The sequence below is a fragment of the Struthio camelus genome, chromosome 1, assembly GCF_040807025.1.
Source record: "Struthio camelus isolate bStrCam1 chromosome 1, bStrCam1.hap1, whole genome shotgun sequence".
NCBI lineage: Eukaryota > Metazoa > Chordata > Aves > Struthioniformes > Struthionidae > Struthio > Struthio camelus.
This window is the reverse complement of record NC_090942.1, coordinates 150882935-150898120: the sequence shown is the minus strand read 5'-3', so window position 1 is coordinate 150898120 and position 15186 is coordinate 150882935. Positions and strand designations below refer to the sequence as shown.

At 36.7% G+C, this 15186-nt stretch overlaps 1 protein-coding gene across 50 annotated transcripts in view; it reads left to right on the top strand.

Moving 5' to 3' along the window:
* The window catches only part of INPP4A (inositol polyphosphate-4-phosphatase type I A), a 136546-nt gene extending 123248 nt beyond the window's left edge, over positions 1-13298 (top strand). For 27 of the 50 annotated variants that reach the window (XM_068923865.1, XM_068923708.1, XM_068923825.1 and 24 more), the window contains one exon: positions 10304-13298. In XM_068923865.1, the coding sequence (XP_068779966.1) occupies positions 10304-10436 (133 nt within the window). In that variant the 3' untranslated portion in view covers positions 10437-13298. Of the gene's footprint in view, positions 1-4669 lie in introns of all 50 variants that reach the window. The other 23 variants (XM_068923808.1, XM_068923653.1, XM_068923628.1 and 20 more) reach the window with 2 other exon arrangements.
* The last annotated feature ends 1888 nt before the right edge of the window (positions 13299-15186 follow it).

Sequence of the window (15186 nt, the reverse complement as noted above, 5' to 3'; positions counted from 1 at the left end):
GCGGAAGTTTTCAGAGAAGCATGTAAAAAAAACATTTTCAATTGGACTGTTAGTGCTGAGCTTACAGAACAGGAAACTGGTGGTCCTTTGAAGCTTGTCTAATGATGAAGTTACCTTGACTGTCAGAGCACTGGCTTTTTTAGTTTTAGGTCAGGCAGATTTCTGCACCTGCAGTTTGCACTGGTTTGCCACGTGTATTCTTTAGCAGTGAAACACTTTGCTCACTGGGCAAATTGTCAGTATGAGCGTTTCACGATATAGCCACCAAATCCCATCACAATGTGTCAGTGTGCTGTTGTTGTATAATGCAATGATGTTCTGTATTCTGAAGCAGCAGACCTGTTTGCAGAATTAAATACTGCACTAAAAAATCTGTTTACTGTTGTTCAATGCCTTGTTTCAAGCACTGCTGGAAAACTCCGTAACTCACATACCAAAAGAAAGGATAAGAAATCTAGCTTTAGTCTTTATCAATGTAGTTCAACAATGCTGTTCAGTCCTGTTTTTCAATATTCACTCTTACTGAATGTACTGTACTGTGTGTCTTCTCACTAAATTCTCTAGAGTGTTCAATTCTCTTATCCTTTCTGTATGTTTTTGCTGTTTTGGCCCTTTCTTACTCTTCAGTTACCTAGAAGGAAAACGTCTCATACGATAGCACTTGCAGTTTTTTACGCTAATAATTTGTTTTCCACTTCTACATCTAATTGGATGTCATTAGACTTCTTTATTTTCACCTTTTGGCTGCACTTTCTGCTGCATTGTTACACAGTAAGTAAGGTATATGAAAACTCTGCATTCAGAGAGCAGTTAAAGGTTGATAATAGAAATGAAAATAGCTTGAAAAAGCGTTAAGGGAGAAGATATTAAAAATGAAGCTAAGGGGCTCTCAGATATCTCATTATTTAAATTGTGTCAGTTACTTGTCCACTTAGACGTCTGAAAGAAAAAAGCTCCCTTGCACAATTTTAATAAGTGGTTTCTTTAATAAGAATAGAAACTGAACAACTATAATAACAAATCTCACTATTTATTTAAATTGGTTACTGATTTTTTTAATTCCACCGTGGTCACAATAAAGACAGAGGTTAATAATGACAGTGTTTTGGACCTTCTGACCATCAATTTAATACAACATAATGTCAGATCACATGTTTACACAAGAAACACATAACTTTATGTTGACCTACATCAGGATATTGAAAGAGGACTATTTTTAATAAACATCTATCTCTAGCTAGTGTGTTCCAGCAACATCAGGGACTTGGTGTAACAGGTAAAGACATGACTTCCTCTTCTTCTGTCGTATCTTTGACAGAGAGATCATGCAGAACAGATACTGGCTAGTCCTGAGGGAATACTACGCAGGTTTTATTCAAGCTCACCAGTTTATTTCTTCCTCAGATCTCATTGCTCTTTGGAATAGGTTAGTTTTTCTTAAATATTCTCCAGTTCTGTTCATGAAAATGGCATAGGATTACCAAAACTTAAAAAGAGAGGTAGGATTACTGGAAAATATGTAGGAGCCCAACCCCAACCAAAGTCGTTTCGACACTGACAGAATGACCTGACCTAAATGGCAGACATAGGAAAGGAGGGAGTTGCAAATTACTTTTTGGTCATTAGAAAAACTGGGATTGTTCATTTGTTTATTTTTGCTTCGATCTTTGATTTGTGATTGAGCCGAGGAAGGCTTGGCTCAATCTTGAAGCCTTGTGAAGCCTCTTGGGCAGTTGGAAGGGCAAGGAAGTATTCAAAGTGTTTCATCACTCCTCTACTTTCCAGTGAAGGAAAACATTTTTGTTTACAGTGTTCCTGAAGAATTAAGGAAGCACCCTCTTCTTCCATGTAATCTTCATCTTCAGAGGGATTAGTTCCCGCTTCCTCCGCCTCGGGGACATCCTTTCCCTCCTAGTCTTGTGATAATTGTACCTCTCCTGAGCAAGCATGGACATTAGGGAGAGAACACGGAGTGCCACTTGTAGGTTCTTGTAGAAATTCACAGATACAAGTTTACAGCTTTTATCTTAGAAACAAGTGTTCTGTTAGAATGAACTCACTTTTCTGTAATCCAGTCACAGCTTCTCCAGTCCCCAGTCAAATATATGGTAACTCACAGCCTACAAATAGTAAAAACATGACAGTATGTCTGGAAGTTCAAGCTATACGAGAAATGACTACCTGGCTAATAAAACCAGGCATTGCAATAGTCAAAGTCCCACTGGCTCGCACATCCTTTTCCATCTGCAGCAGTGCCAACACTCCCCACTAGAACCAGCACTCCCTGCCATCCCTTCTCCTGCCATGTTACTGTCTGGGGAGATTTGCTAGTGAAACTGTTTGTGTGAATGTATCCTAATTGACTTCCAGTCAAAATCAGCATGAGCAGCAAAATCGTTTTCTTTACTTGTTTGAAGTAGCCCAGCTCATTTTCATGAAACCAGTTAGGAAGTGGTCGCACAAGCAATTTAGCCAACCAGGGAGGGAAGCTGTCTCTGACTGGGCTCTTGAAAAGCACCTGTGAATGGCCTGAAGGCAGTAATTTCTTTCAGGTGCTATGGTGCTGATGAAAAAAGTTAAATTATAAAGCCCTGGTAGTCATGTTTTGATACGGCCGCTCACTGAAATAAAGCAGCCGTGATGGAAAGCTTGCGTGGATTTCTTCACTAGTTCTGACGTGCCTCAAGAATAACTTTTAGGGAAGTGGATCAGGATTTGTTTTCTGGTTTTAATCAAATACACTTTTTAGTTGGGCCAAGATGGAGTACACTTATTGAACCTTTGGGAATAAAACAAAGCACTGCTGCCTTTTTGTTCTTTGAAGTAAATTGATAGTTCATCTGATACATAAAGTTTTCCTGCTGTTCCGTGAACTTGGAGGACCTGATTGTCCCTTCTTGTACTCCCATGTGCATTGCCAATGAGAAAATATGAATGGTGACTACCTCTGTACTTTACTGCTGTGTGCAAGATAGAGGAGCAAGCAGTGTTAGAGTCAGTGACTGCATATTCAGTTGTTAGATTGTTAATTTGCCCTTGGATTTTACTATCATCTTCTTTAATATGCCTTTCTGTGTTTAAGTAGCAAAATGCACAGCGCTGGCACTACAGCGTTAATTTTGTGAGCAAGTCAGGTTTTACTACTAGGTCCTTTTGACTTTTTGCTGTACAACACCTAAAAATTCTCTCAAATTACATGCATGGTTAAATGTGCAATGCAGCATATAGGATATTTTTACATGCTCAGAGATTCCTCACTTGTTTTCCTGTGTCTGTATCTGTTCCTAGTCTGTATTTTGTAGTTGTTTGAACTTCAGGCAAAAGCCATGCGCCTTTTTACATAATTTTTTCATTAGTAGGGCGGGAAGAATAGTATTTAAAATGTTCAGCAAACAAGAGCTGCTTGGCAATCTGATATATTTATTTTAAAAGTGTAAAATGTTTTTTCTGCTGATAGGTTGAAAATTCTTTTCAGTTAAACAGTTACTTGCAGGACTGGGAGCTTGATGACAGCATTATTGCTGCACTGTTCAACTGCACAGTTCTTCCAGCTATGTTCTTTCTAAATATAAGGCAGTGCAGTGTATAACTTAAGACCTTTGGAAGACATGGGGTTTCTTTAACTTTTGTCCAGGGATCAAATTCCAGCATTATATCACATGAAAAAAAGCTGGATTAGCAAGGAGTTTGATTTGTCTCTTTGCCGTGGTTCTTCTCTAGAGATAGTCTGCCTGAGAAAGTGCATATGCTTTGGTATATTTGGTATTTCCAAATTTCCTTTTTTTTTCTTCCTGTATGGAAGCATCTGCGTGGGCCAGCAGTGACAGGGGAAACTCTTTTCAGCTCTTGTGAATGTCTCCATCCACACTGTGTGTATGTCTTCGTGTACAACTGAATATTTTGATACTAATTTTTAGTGGCAGAGATGTGACATGTGTTGTCTCCTCTGTTTTTCTTAGCCTGCATTTTTCTATTCTCTCCGTAATGTCTTCCTGTCATCTTCAGCCTTTCTTCCTTGTTTTCCTCCCATGTTTTACTGCCTTATCTAGATCCTAAAACACTTTTCTTCCTCTAAACTATTCCACTGTGCCTTTCTCCACCGCTTCCTAGTCAACACTAGCTTTCCGCTTATTGCTTCTCCTGTTCACACTCCAGTTCATTTAATATTCCTTTACCATCTCCTTCAGTGCTCTCTCTATACTGTGAATACCTTTCGGAGCATGTTTATGCCCAGCCACAAATATACTTGCTTTTTCTTATGCATACTGCCAGATATGTTCCTGTATATGCTGACATTATTCACCAACAGGCCAAGCAGGAAGGAGAGTACTTCCTTTCCAAATACATGGGAGACTGTATCTGTGCTGACTTAAAAGCCCAGTCCTCAGTTCAGCCTTGAGTTCAGACGCTCCTTATATCCAGATTAGGTGGACATTAGGTGGTGGGTGAGGGAGAACAGTCAAGCCCATACTTCCATTCAGTACAGTCTCTGGTACACCCCCAGGTGAGAAAGGGGTGAGCCAAATCCAGATATTGCTGTGTATCCTTCCCGCTATGCTACATGATAGTGATCAAAAATGCGGCGGTTTAGTCCCTTGCACACCTTATTCCATTTGATTTGAAGTGTTGCCAGCATCCAGAGTCTATTTTTCTGTTTCACCACCTTCAGGACATCTCTGAGGACTTCCAGGACATCATCTGCTCCTTACCTAACGTTTGCTAGGCAGCCAGTGATGTTACCAGGTACCTTTTATGAATGGAGTGAGTGCAGTTGTTCTCACAGGATCAGGCTCACAGGTTATGTGTGGTCATTGCTTTGAAAACTAAAAATAGGACTGGACAGGGCAGAGAAGTGAAAAAGCCTCAGGTTATCAGAAGCGGTGTTCTCTGCTATGGGTTGCCTGTGCTCAAAACAGTGTAGGAAGTGGGGCTACAATGAGATGTGCTATGTGGCATGTCTTACCTTCTCATGCACAAATTAAAGTACTCAGAAACGTGTCTTTTGGAAAGCATATTGATACACGCTTGAATGCATTTCGAAGCAGAAAAACAAGTGGTCTTTTTTCGGGATTTTTGTTTACATTTTAAGGAGGTAGCTAAGAGGTTAAATTGTTTCATTGCAGCTCACATTGAAAGATGTTTGAAAGGGTCAAATACTACAATGGTTATTCATGTTCAGCTTGCTTTTCAGAGCTCAATTTCTTTGCAGCATGCGGAAGCATGGCAGAGCAGCATGGGATATTGCTTGGTAATCTGAAAGAATGAACATGGAAAACCATTTATGTTCAACCTACATGTGTTTATTTTCAGTAGACTACAGTACTTCTTTCTTATTTTTCTCTTTTATTCTCTTTCCCTCTCCTATATCTGTAATTGTGCTGATATATATTTTTGAGACCTTTTTCCACTCTTTCTTTACTTCATATTCTGGTTTTGTTGTGGCTTCTTCCATGTTTTCTCATTTTCTGGACCACCTTGTGTTGCTCTCTCTTTTTATACATTCATTTGCATGTCCATCTTCCCTTCTGCTTTATTTTCCCTCTTCCCAAACTTCTTCCTTTTCACAGCATTGGAACACGGGAGATAGTCACCCAGAAGAACTTGAGTGGCTTGGTGCCCATCCGAGATTTCAGACTAGATCCCAGCCTCCTCTACTCTATTCCTTTACTAGCTCTCAGCCCCAATTTACTGATTGTGTGGCTGTTTCTCAGCATAGCGTACCTGGTGGCCAGATTACGTTGCAAATGAAGATAACGTTTAAAAAAAAAAAAAAAGCGCTTGAATGTGTATTGCCACTTGGTACCTGCTGGACAAAGGAATGTGTCATAGCATTGTCTGCCAAGAATTATTATTATGCCTTACAATTTTACGTTTCTATTGTACTAAACTGTAAATATACATCAAATTATTTTATCAAAAAGAATTGTATTGAAACTTTAAATTTATTGTTCTGCTTTCAGTGCTTGTAACATAGTCTGACATTGGCCTGTTACCTCGTTACTTTAGCCGGCCTGAAGATCTCTTACCAAATATAGTTTTATGTTACTTGTTTCATGTATTCCAGAGAAAGGAACTCTGTCTGAAAAGAATTTGTATCTTTTTGTATATTTAAGTGTATGCTAATCTTGCCTTTCATTTTTACAAGGTACGAAGAGAAAAATAAAAACATGGGTGGGGTTTATAAGAAATTATAAGAAATTTATTTAAACAAATTAACAAATTTCTACTTTCATTTCAAAGCGTAATCTCTAAATTACAGTCATAAACAATTTGTAGAACCATAGTCTTGTTCCTTTCTCATGATTGAGTATGTTTCAATAGAAGAGTGTACCGCTCAAAAAACAACTGGTGGTGCGCTGCATGCAGAATTATTTCATTATATTTGTAGATCTGCATTTTGTAATGTATTAAAGACATGAAGAGAATGACTCGTGGTTAGGAAGAGTATGCAATTGGTGTAGCCTGCTAATGATCCATTATCCATTTCAGGTGCTCTGTTGTATAACTTACTCTGAAACAGGATAATTATTATCTTGGAAGTTAAAGATATTAATTTTTAATATTTCAAGGAAGAAAAGGGATGTATCAGGTCCATTAGTAGCTGGGTTTGAGGTTTTCCACTGGGCTTTGTGTTAATGACACTCAACTAAATATTATTGTTATTTCCATTTTTAAATGTTGGATAGCTTTAATAACTTTTTATGTTGAACAACAGTGACTTAGAGATAAATGAATGAATGATGGTAAGCTAATATTTAAATGGTGAGACTAAAGAAGCTTACCTTGTTTAGTCATGCAAAGTAACTGTGGAAGAAGTTTGATTGCTATCTATATATAACATCAAACAGGGAAAGGACCATTTAACCTGAAGGATGTTGATGATACAGTGGCTCTGGAAAAGCTTGTGAATAGCAATAGCTGATGAATAAACCTAACCTCATTTAAAAAATTTTGCTAAATTCATGAAGGGATTTACTTGGCTTGGTGCTGAGATGACAGAAGATTGGGCTTGGCAACTGAGGAGGACTCTTCTAGTCCTGTGATTTGTAATTTGTACCATTGTTAAGGTAACTGGCTCAAAAAACATAGGTATCTATAGTTTTTATTATCAGTTTTAATGGATTTTGAAAGCTTCTGAGAAGTAAGCTTAAAAAAAGAAAGAAGCGCACTTAGAATAAAAATTAGAATAAAATACTAAATTTGGATATTTCATTTCCTCTTCAAACTAAATAAAAAAGTACATGATTAAATGTGTTTCTTCACCAAATCAGATTGTACAGTACACTATCTCCTGGTATTTTTCTCAACATTCTTCCAATTTTTTTTTCTTTTTTTTAAAGCCCACTCAAACCAGTATATGTATTTAAACATATATCCTATTTATTTTTAGCTGGAATGAATTTAGGTAAGGCCTGACTGCTGATGAGATTTAAAATCATGGCATGACGGTATTGGGCATATCCATGTCCTGTGCTGGTATCTGATACCACTGTGTCTCTATCCAAATCATATCTTCTTTCTGATGTGAACACTGATTCATTTGCTATGGGTACCAAAATCTATCTTTTCGCTATGTCAAGGAATGTCAGGTTGGCCGTTAGCCTTGTTTTTAACATGTGTTGAGTGTGATGGGTTCATATTAACAAGATGTAAAAGTAGCTTTAATAGGAGTTTTTCCACAGAACTCCCTGAATTTAAAATAAAGTGTGAGGGCTTTGCTGAACTGAGGCAACATGATTATCATTGGGCAAGATTAGGCCTGCAATAAGAAGCCTCTTAATTCCATGTAGCATGAAAGCCTCGGCATTTTGAAAACAATGGCTTTTTTTTTCTTTTTAACTTTAGTGGGGACAAGGATTCTTCCTTTTCTTTTTCTTTTTTAGCTTGCTCTATACATTCATGATGCGTTCACGTTTCAAATGCTGTAGTGTATACTGCTCATGTGCCTCTACCAGAAGAAATTTATTCTTTGAAAAAACTGTTCTATTAGGCTCAGGATGAACTCTTAAAGTGACTCATCAGACTTCCAGAAAGAGTCAGTAATGAAATTAGTTATGGTTGAGAAGGTAAAGTCCTTCCTAGGAGTGGTCAATACCTTACAAGGACCCAAACCTTTGCTCAGGAAATTGTGATGAGGAGATTGCTAGTATGTCATAGCAATGGCAGTATAATAAACACAGAAGCTGTGAGCTGGCACAGCTGTGTTCAGCAGCACAAGATACCAGTTCTTAACCCTTTGAAAAATCTCTGCTAACTTTGTGAGAATGTATAATGATTTACGTGTGTAATTCAGCTGAATAACTTTTGGGCAGGAATTTCAGCATTCATTTAATTGAACATTGATAAGTACTAAAAATAATCTTTGCTCTATATACTTAGCATTCAATTATATTTTAGTTAAGGTAAAGATCAGATTTTGTATTAAAAAATTATGGTTGTGTGTTGATGACTGGTTATGTATCGATGTATCTGTAAGATTATATTAAAGATTGGATTAAAATCTTTAGAATGAAGGAAGCTTCAGTCCATTTGACACCATATGGTATTACCAGGCCATCCTTATTGTGTCCAGGCTATCCTAGTGGTCAAGTAAGGATTTCTGAGGTTAATGAGAAGCATCATCATTCCCAGTCTAAAAACCAGACTTCCAAACAGTGGGTCACGTGCACACTGGCTGTAAATTGACATAGGGCCAGTGGAGCCGATGGTCTCCGTCTGATTCACAGTGGTGAAAGAGATGGCACATGAAATGGTGCGTGAAATACATCTTTGTTACCATCTCGGTGGCCCACTTGGGCATGTGCAATAACCAGATACAGTGGAATGAACTATGAGCAGAATGATTCACTTTGGATTGAATATGCACACTCGGCATCGCATATTTGTTATTTAAACTTAATGTTTCTATTACTATTCTTAAATATAATTTGTGTGATTTTGTGATGAATCTATTTGACTGCAACAGCATTTGGGAGGGTGTTTCTGTAGAACACAGAACAATGTCATAAAAATAGTGTAACAGTGTAGGATCCATTCTATAGAAGACAGTCACAGAACATGTTACAGAGACAAATTTCAAACTTAACCTGTTTTTAGAACAAAAAGTTACAATGTTTTATGAAGTTAAGCTAGGTGGTACATACATAACGCGGTTACAGTCAGTTTAATTAACGCCAATTTAAAAAATAGTGAGGATCAATAAGAGCAGAAAGCTTTCAAACTGAGCTGGAATCCAAGCCCTTCTTTTGAATCGGATTACCACAGTTTACCTATGCTACATGCTGCAGACATCGCCAAGACAGAACTAACATGACATTTCCACCATAAGATGGTGTACTGTACATTTTGCCGTCGAGTAATAGTGTTAAATCATTGTCTAGATTTCAGTTCTCTATCAGAGAGAAAAAAAAGAAGGCATTCTCATGCAAGCCTAAATTGATTTGTAGTGTATATATATATATAAAATATAGTGCTTCCTCTTTGTATATCTGGTTTTGGATATAATCAAAGGAACTTTGACATAGATTTGCAAGTATAAGGAAGCCTTGTGACTGGAGTAGTTTTGTATTGTAGCCTAGAACCTCTATGTCATGTGGGGCAGTTGCACCACAATAGTTGGGAAAAAATTAGATTCTAAATTCTGCACAGCTTTGTTTTCTTGGGGTGATGACTATCAAAGCAGCCAATCTGTTTTTTCACCCACACAAAGCGGTTATTTCATGATTTAAGATTTTTTTCAGAGTATGTTTGCTTTCAAGCCAATCTGCGCATGCAAAGATACCTGGAAAGTCATTATTTTAGCATCAGCTCTAATCTTCAAGTTTGATCTTAAATCTGATTATTACTCACATACAGGGAATAATAAAATTATGTTAAGGCTCTTATTAAGAGATCAGCAGTTTTTCTTTTTCAATTTAATATACTAACAAATTAGCAGAACTGCTTTTAAGCAATCTCTTGGGATCCTTCGTGCAGTGAAGCGGCCTGTGAAGTCGACAGCAATGTGCCCTGAAATACATGAAACCCTCGTAAGAACTTTTTCACTAGATGCGCTGCTGCTTTTTAGAAATGCAAAACTAGCAATCAAACATAGCATGTGTCCATTCTGTGTGCTTCTTACTAGCATTGTATGATGAGTCATCATTTTTAATATTTGCAGTGGCAAATTAATTAAATGCTCATTAAATATAACCAATTTTTTTTTAATGCTATGAAATAACCAGTTCATTTCATCTTAGTTTAAGTCTTCTTTTTTTTTTCCTTTTTACTGCTGTCATTTTTTGTGCTTGTTTTTTTTCCCCAGTGAGGGTTGTCGACGAGAAAATACAATGAAGAATGTTGGATGTCGCAAGTATGCATTTAATTCCCTGCAACTGAAGGCTTTCCCAAAGTATTACAGGCCTCCAGAAGGAACTTATGGAAAAGTTGAAACATAAGCATACTATGTCCTTTAATTGCTGTTCCATTAAAACATGTGGATACACTCTAGATTAATATATGATTTTGTCATCCAGAACAGATAAATAACTTTTTTGTACGTTTCACTAGATTATTCAGAGCATGTTACTTAAAGAATTGGAATCTATAGTAACAATTATTCTGACACCTTAGCTTGAGAATAGTGATGACTCTCTCTGCCCTTTTAAATAGCCTTCAGTGTATGTAAGATGGACAGATATTTTACCATTTAATTACCTATATGCAAATAGCTAGGTACCTCCTGGATGGACAAGGACTTTATGACTGGCATTTAGGCAGCTGTTTCACATAACATCTTTTATACTGAGTTGACTTGAGATTGAGCTTTTCATAAACTTTTTAAAACAGAGTAAAACTCAAAAGTTGTAAATAAAAAAGGATTGGATCCTAAACAGTCTAAGAACTGTAGAATGCATTGTTACAATCACGAAACAGATTTTAACTTAAAAAAGGGGGGGGGGGGGCACCCTAAAAGCCAGGAATATGAAATGTTTTGCTGTATATAGGATACCATCTTCATATATGAACTTAGTACATATAAGGCCAGACATATGAGGTCTAGTTCTGTCTAAATAAAAGACAAAATCCCATTGTTTTCAGCAGCAAAAGACTTGGGCACACAACTGATTTTTAAAAATGTTTCAAACATATAATGACACTTTCTAAAATATTAATGCCAGGAAGAGTTCCCAACCATAGTTAAAGTGCAACAAGCAAGTTGCTGATGTTGCACGTGAAATGTTCAATATGTGTCATGGTATTGTATAATGTTTACCCATGGCTTTTTATATCACTTCTTTATTGTAAGCATTAATATCTTGGGGATTTATGTTTTTTTGACTGGCATTATTTTTTCAATATCTGGCAGTACAAAAATTTTGAAGTGCCCAACACATCCCAGTTACTCCATAACAAAAAAATTTCCTGTTCAGCTTTGCCTTTTACCTTGCTAGACTCTGTTCAGAATCATGTGTAGGAAATATGCCTGTTTTCAGAATATTCCTGAGAAAGGTAGCAATGGCCCAATTTGGTAGAAAGCAACTGCTAATATGTTACTGCTGATGTGTGAGAAACTCAGCTGTGTTCAAGCTCACGACTAAGGTGACTAGTTGAGCATTTGATAAAAAATGTTCAACAGATCTCCTTGAAAATAATCTCCCAAAGAATGACTTTGAAGATAAGATACCTTTTCAAGACACAGGTAAACATTAATTTCTGAATTTTACAGGCTTAAATCATCTCTAGCTAGTTTAATTCAGCCCACTGTACTCTTTCCTTCTTCATTCCTAAGGATAAAAGCCTTAGAATAGAAAAATCTGGTCAATTATTGTTGTGAGAGTAGCAACAGCCAGGTAAGTATATGGCTGTTTTCTGATTTCTTTCTCCCTCTCACTGATGTTTGTCTGTGCTGTCACTGCTCTATCAGTCATGTTCATTCTGCTCCCATATAGGTTTGGGGGTTTTAAGTACAGCGGTTTTTGCATTTTACTTTCTGCAGTTTAACACTGAGCAGCATGTCACTAAGCCAGTTAAGAGAGTTCTGCTGAACTAGGTTGTTACCGTTATTTCTTTCAGTCTTTATAGGAGAACAAAACAATTTCTGGGCAAAATCAATATATGTCTAGTACCTATATCAGTTCAGAACACATAATCCATAGTAGAACAGTCCCGCGGAAACTTAGCAACTCTGCTTTGCAGTTAACAAACTACTGTATTGATTTTTTTGCCAATATGTAAAAACAATGTATGGTGAAAAACTTTTTAAAAAGATCTCTTCGGACGTGTTACTCCATAAGTTATGCTCAACCTTCGGTTTCTGGTCCTTTATTAAATGCTACATTTATTTTTGTATAGACTATACTCTTTATATCCTTTAGTTTTTATGAGTTGGTAATTTTATTTTGTATATTTCCAACAGATAGTTAATTATATATTTTAAATCTTATACTGGTACACTAAAAATCTTCTTCCGATATTCGCCTTCAGAAGAAAATAACATGAGGTCTGTTGTAACAATTAGCAGAGCCACTCTCTAATATTGTGGCCCAGTAATGATTAGATCCACTCGAGAGCTTAGTGACCCTTTATTTTTTCTATATACCCATCCGATCAGAAACAGTTCCCAAGCTTTGTAGGTGCGTGGTGTTTGCTCACCTTTTTGAAGTGGTGGAATATCAGTCTCAAGTACTGCACTTTTTTGTTTAAACTGTTCTGATTTCAGTACACTTACGTGTAAAGCATCATTGTCCTCCTAACATTATGTATTCAGCATGGTCAGTACATGCACGTCAGTGGGCTTGTTTAAAGGGCATAACGAACAGCAAGATCTTGAGCAGTTCATCAAAAAAGAAAAACTGTGAAACTTTGAATCCGTATAGGAAACTTCACAAAGGTGAAGTAAGCTTTACTGTTGCACAGGAGAGGCAAATTTAAGGATTACTGTAAAATGAAGTTCTGTCTAATGTTCTTTTTGAGTACATTTTTTTAATTATAAAAACATACAAAGGTAAAAAAAAGAAAACTGTTGCCAAGTATGTTCTGTGTATGTTCTGTGAAAGTACCTACAGCACAGTTGCCTTTTGTTTCATTTATACATGTAAAATTATTGTATAATACAACACTGTTTTGTCCCAACACAATTGTATTTGCCAAGCTTTGTGCATTGAAATATTTTTATTTATTTGGTTTTGGGCAGTATTAATATATCATAAACATATGGCTACTGTTTTATATATTCCTAGTTCATCCACTCCATGTATACTGTAAATGTGCTAGTCTTTAGGATGAAAACCAATAAAGAACTGACAAGAATACCAAAATGGTGGCTTACTTTTAATGCATTTGTGATAAATAAAATCTACTCTTTTAGGTTCCTTGATTTATATAATACATCTTATACATCTTATCTGTTGGAGAATATGTTACATCTTGTATGGAAACATATTACCCAGCTATGCAAGTCGGGAAGTAGTTATTCACTTCTTAAACCCTGCTAATGTATAGCTGTTAACAATTTTCTGTAGTTAAGGCAGGCACCAGTTTGTCCCATATGCTATACATCTGCAGCAACAGTTAAACAAAGAAGCAATGATGTGAGGACCATAATCTGAAGCAGTCCATGACTTCTATAAGATAGAAAGAACAGAATAAAAAATGTAATTCTTCTGTCACTGGATGTTTGGAAATGGGCAAATGCAATTTTATTTGTGTGAAAGAGGCCTGAGGGCCACAGGTTGGGAGGGGGCTCTAATTAGTTTTTAATTAGAATTAGTTTTTCTCGTTACATGGAAAGAAAAACAGTACAGGGAAAAAGACCCCATTGATTTTATTCAAAAAGGTAGAAAGAAAATATACTTGACAGGTAAGAACTCCTAAATGGTGAGTGCAATATATACATACATACGCGTATATTTGTCTTTCTAAGCCTTCTAAACTGACAGGAAAACAGTGTCTGCCTGTGTCCTTTTTAATAAAAAATTTGCAATTTTTCAGAAATAACATTTTGGATTTCGATGTAGCACTCACAGAAATGGGCATTTGTGGGTCTTCAGAACTGAACTGTAATTTTATTAAGTGGTGCTTTTAACTTCGCTGGTATTGATTAATGCTTGACTTGCCATGATTTGTCAGGTCTGTATACAGTTACTCCATGTTGCTAATGCAGCCACTCTGATTACAAAATGAGCTCTTCAGATGTTTAGCTTTAAAGTAACTCCTAAGAATAATAAGGGTTAGTTATACATGAAAAAGCAACTTTGTTTCTCTTTTGTGGGATAAAGATATCTTTAATATTTGTACTGGAATTTTGCATCTAATCTCACAAGTATATCCAATGCGCACATAAATACTAACAAGCCACAGGAGCTGCGTATTTTGTACAAATCTAGTTCAGTCTCAACTAGCTGGTCAAAAAGAGATTAAGGCGCTAAGGGCTTTAATGTTCAATGACCAAAGAGATGTAATATTTTAAGATTTCCCTTCCTTTCCAGATGATTTTTAATGCGCCCCTGGTGATCTGGCAAAGAATGTATTGCTGTGCCTCTCTCTTTTTTTAATGTAAAAATTTTGCTGTGAGGTGTTTAAAAGATGGTGCAGAGCTTAACATCAGAGCTTTTAGAAAAACTGTTTGAGCCTGGTGTTGCTTGTGTCAAGCTGATACACACATCTCTCTGTGACGATTATTCCGATTGTAAAACAATGCTGTTATGAACCAAGGTAGCTTGTGGATCTGTGGCTACATGAGGAGCATAGTATAAATAATGCTGTGAAGAGCTGCTGAGAGCAGCAGTTAACTGCACGCTTTGGTGGGGAACCAGAACTGGTTCTATCTCTTTGCCACGAGTTTTGCACAGACTAATTTCACTCAGAAAGGCTTCCCTGATGCTGCAAACATAACTTCTGAAAGTTTAAAACATGTATTTTGACACAAGAGGAAATTTTAGTAGGTGCAACACAAAATTGATGTGATAAAAACAAAAGTTTAAGAGAAGCAGCAAGACACTTTTTTAAATAAGAAAAAAAAAGAAGAAGAAGAGGAGGAGTCCTCATCAGAAGACTTCGTAGCTAATTTGGTGACCAGGAGTAGTTTGTTCATTCCTAAACATTTCTAAGACCCACCTTGGAAATTTCTTGTTTGTGGACCATTGTGGAATGTACGTGAACTTATTTAAAACTACTCTCCTAATGAATGTGTGGCGCACAGCTTTC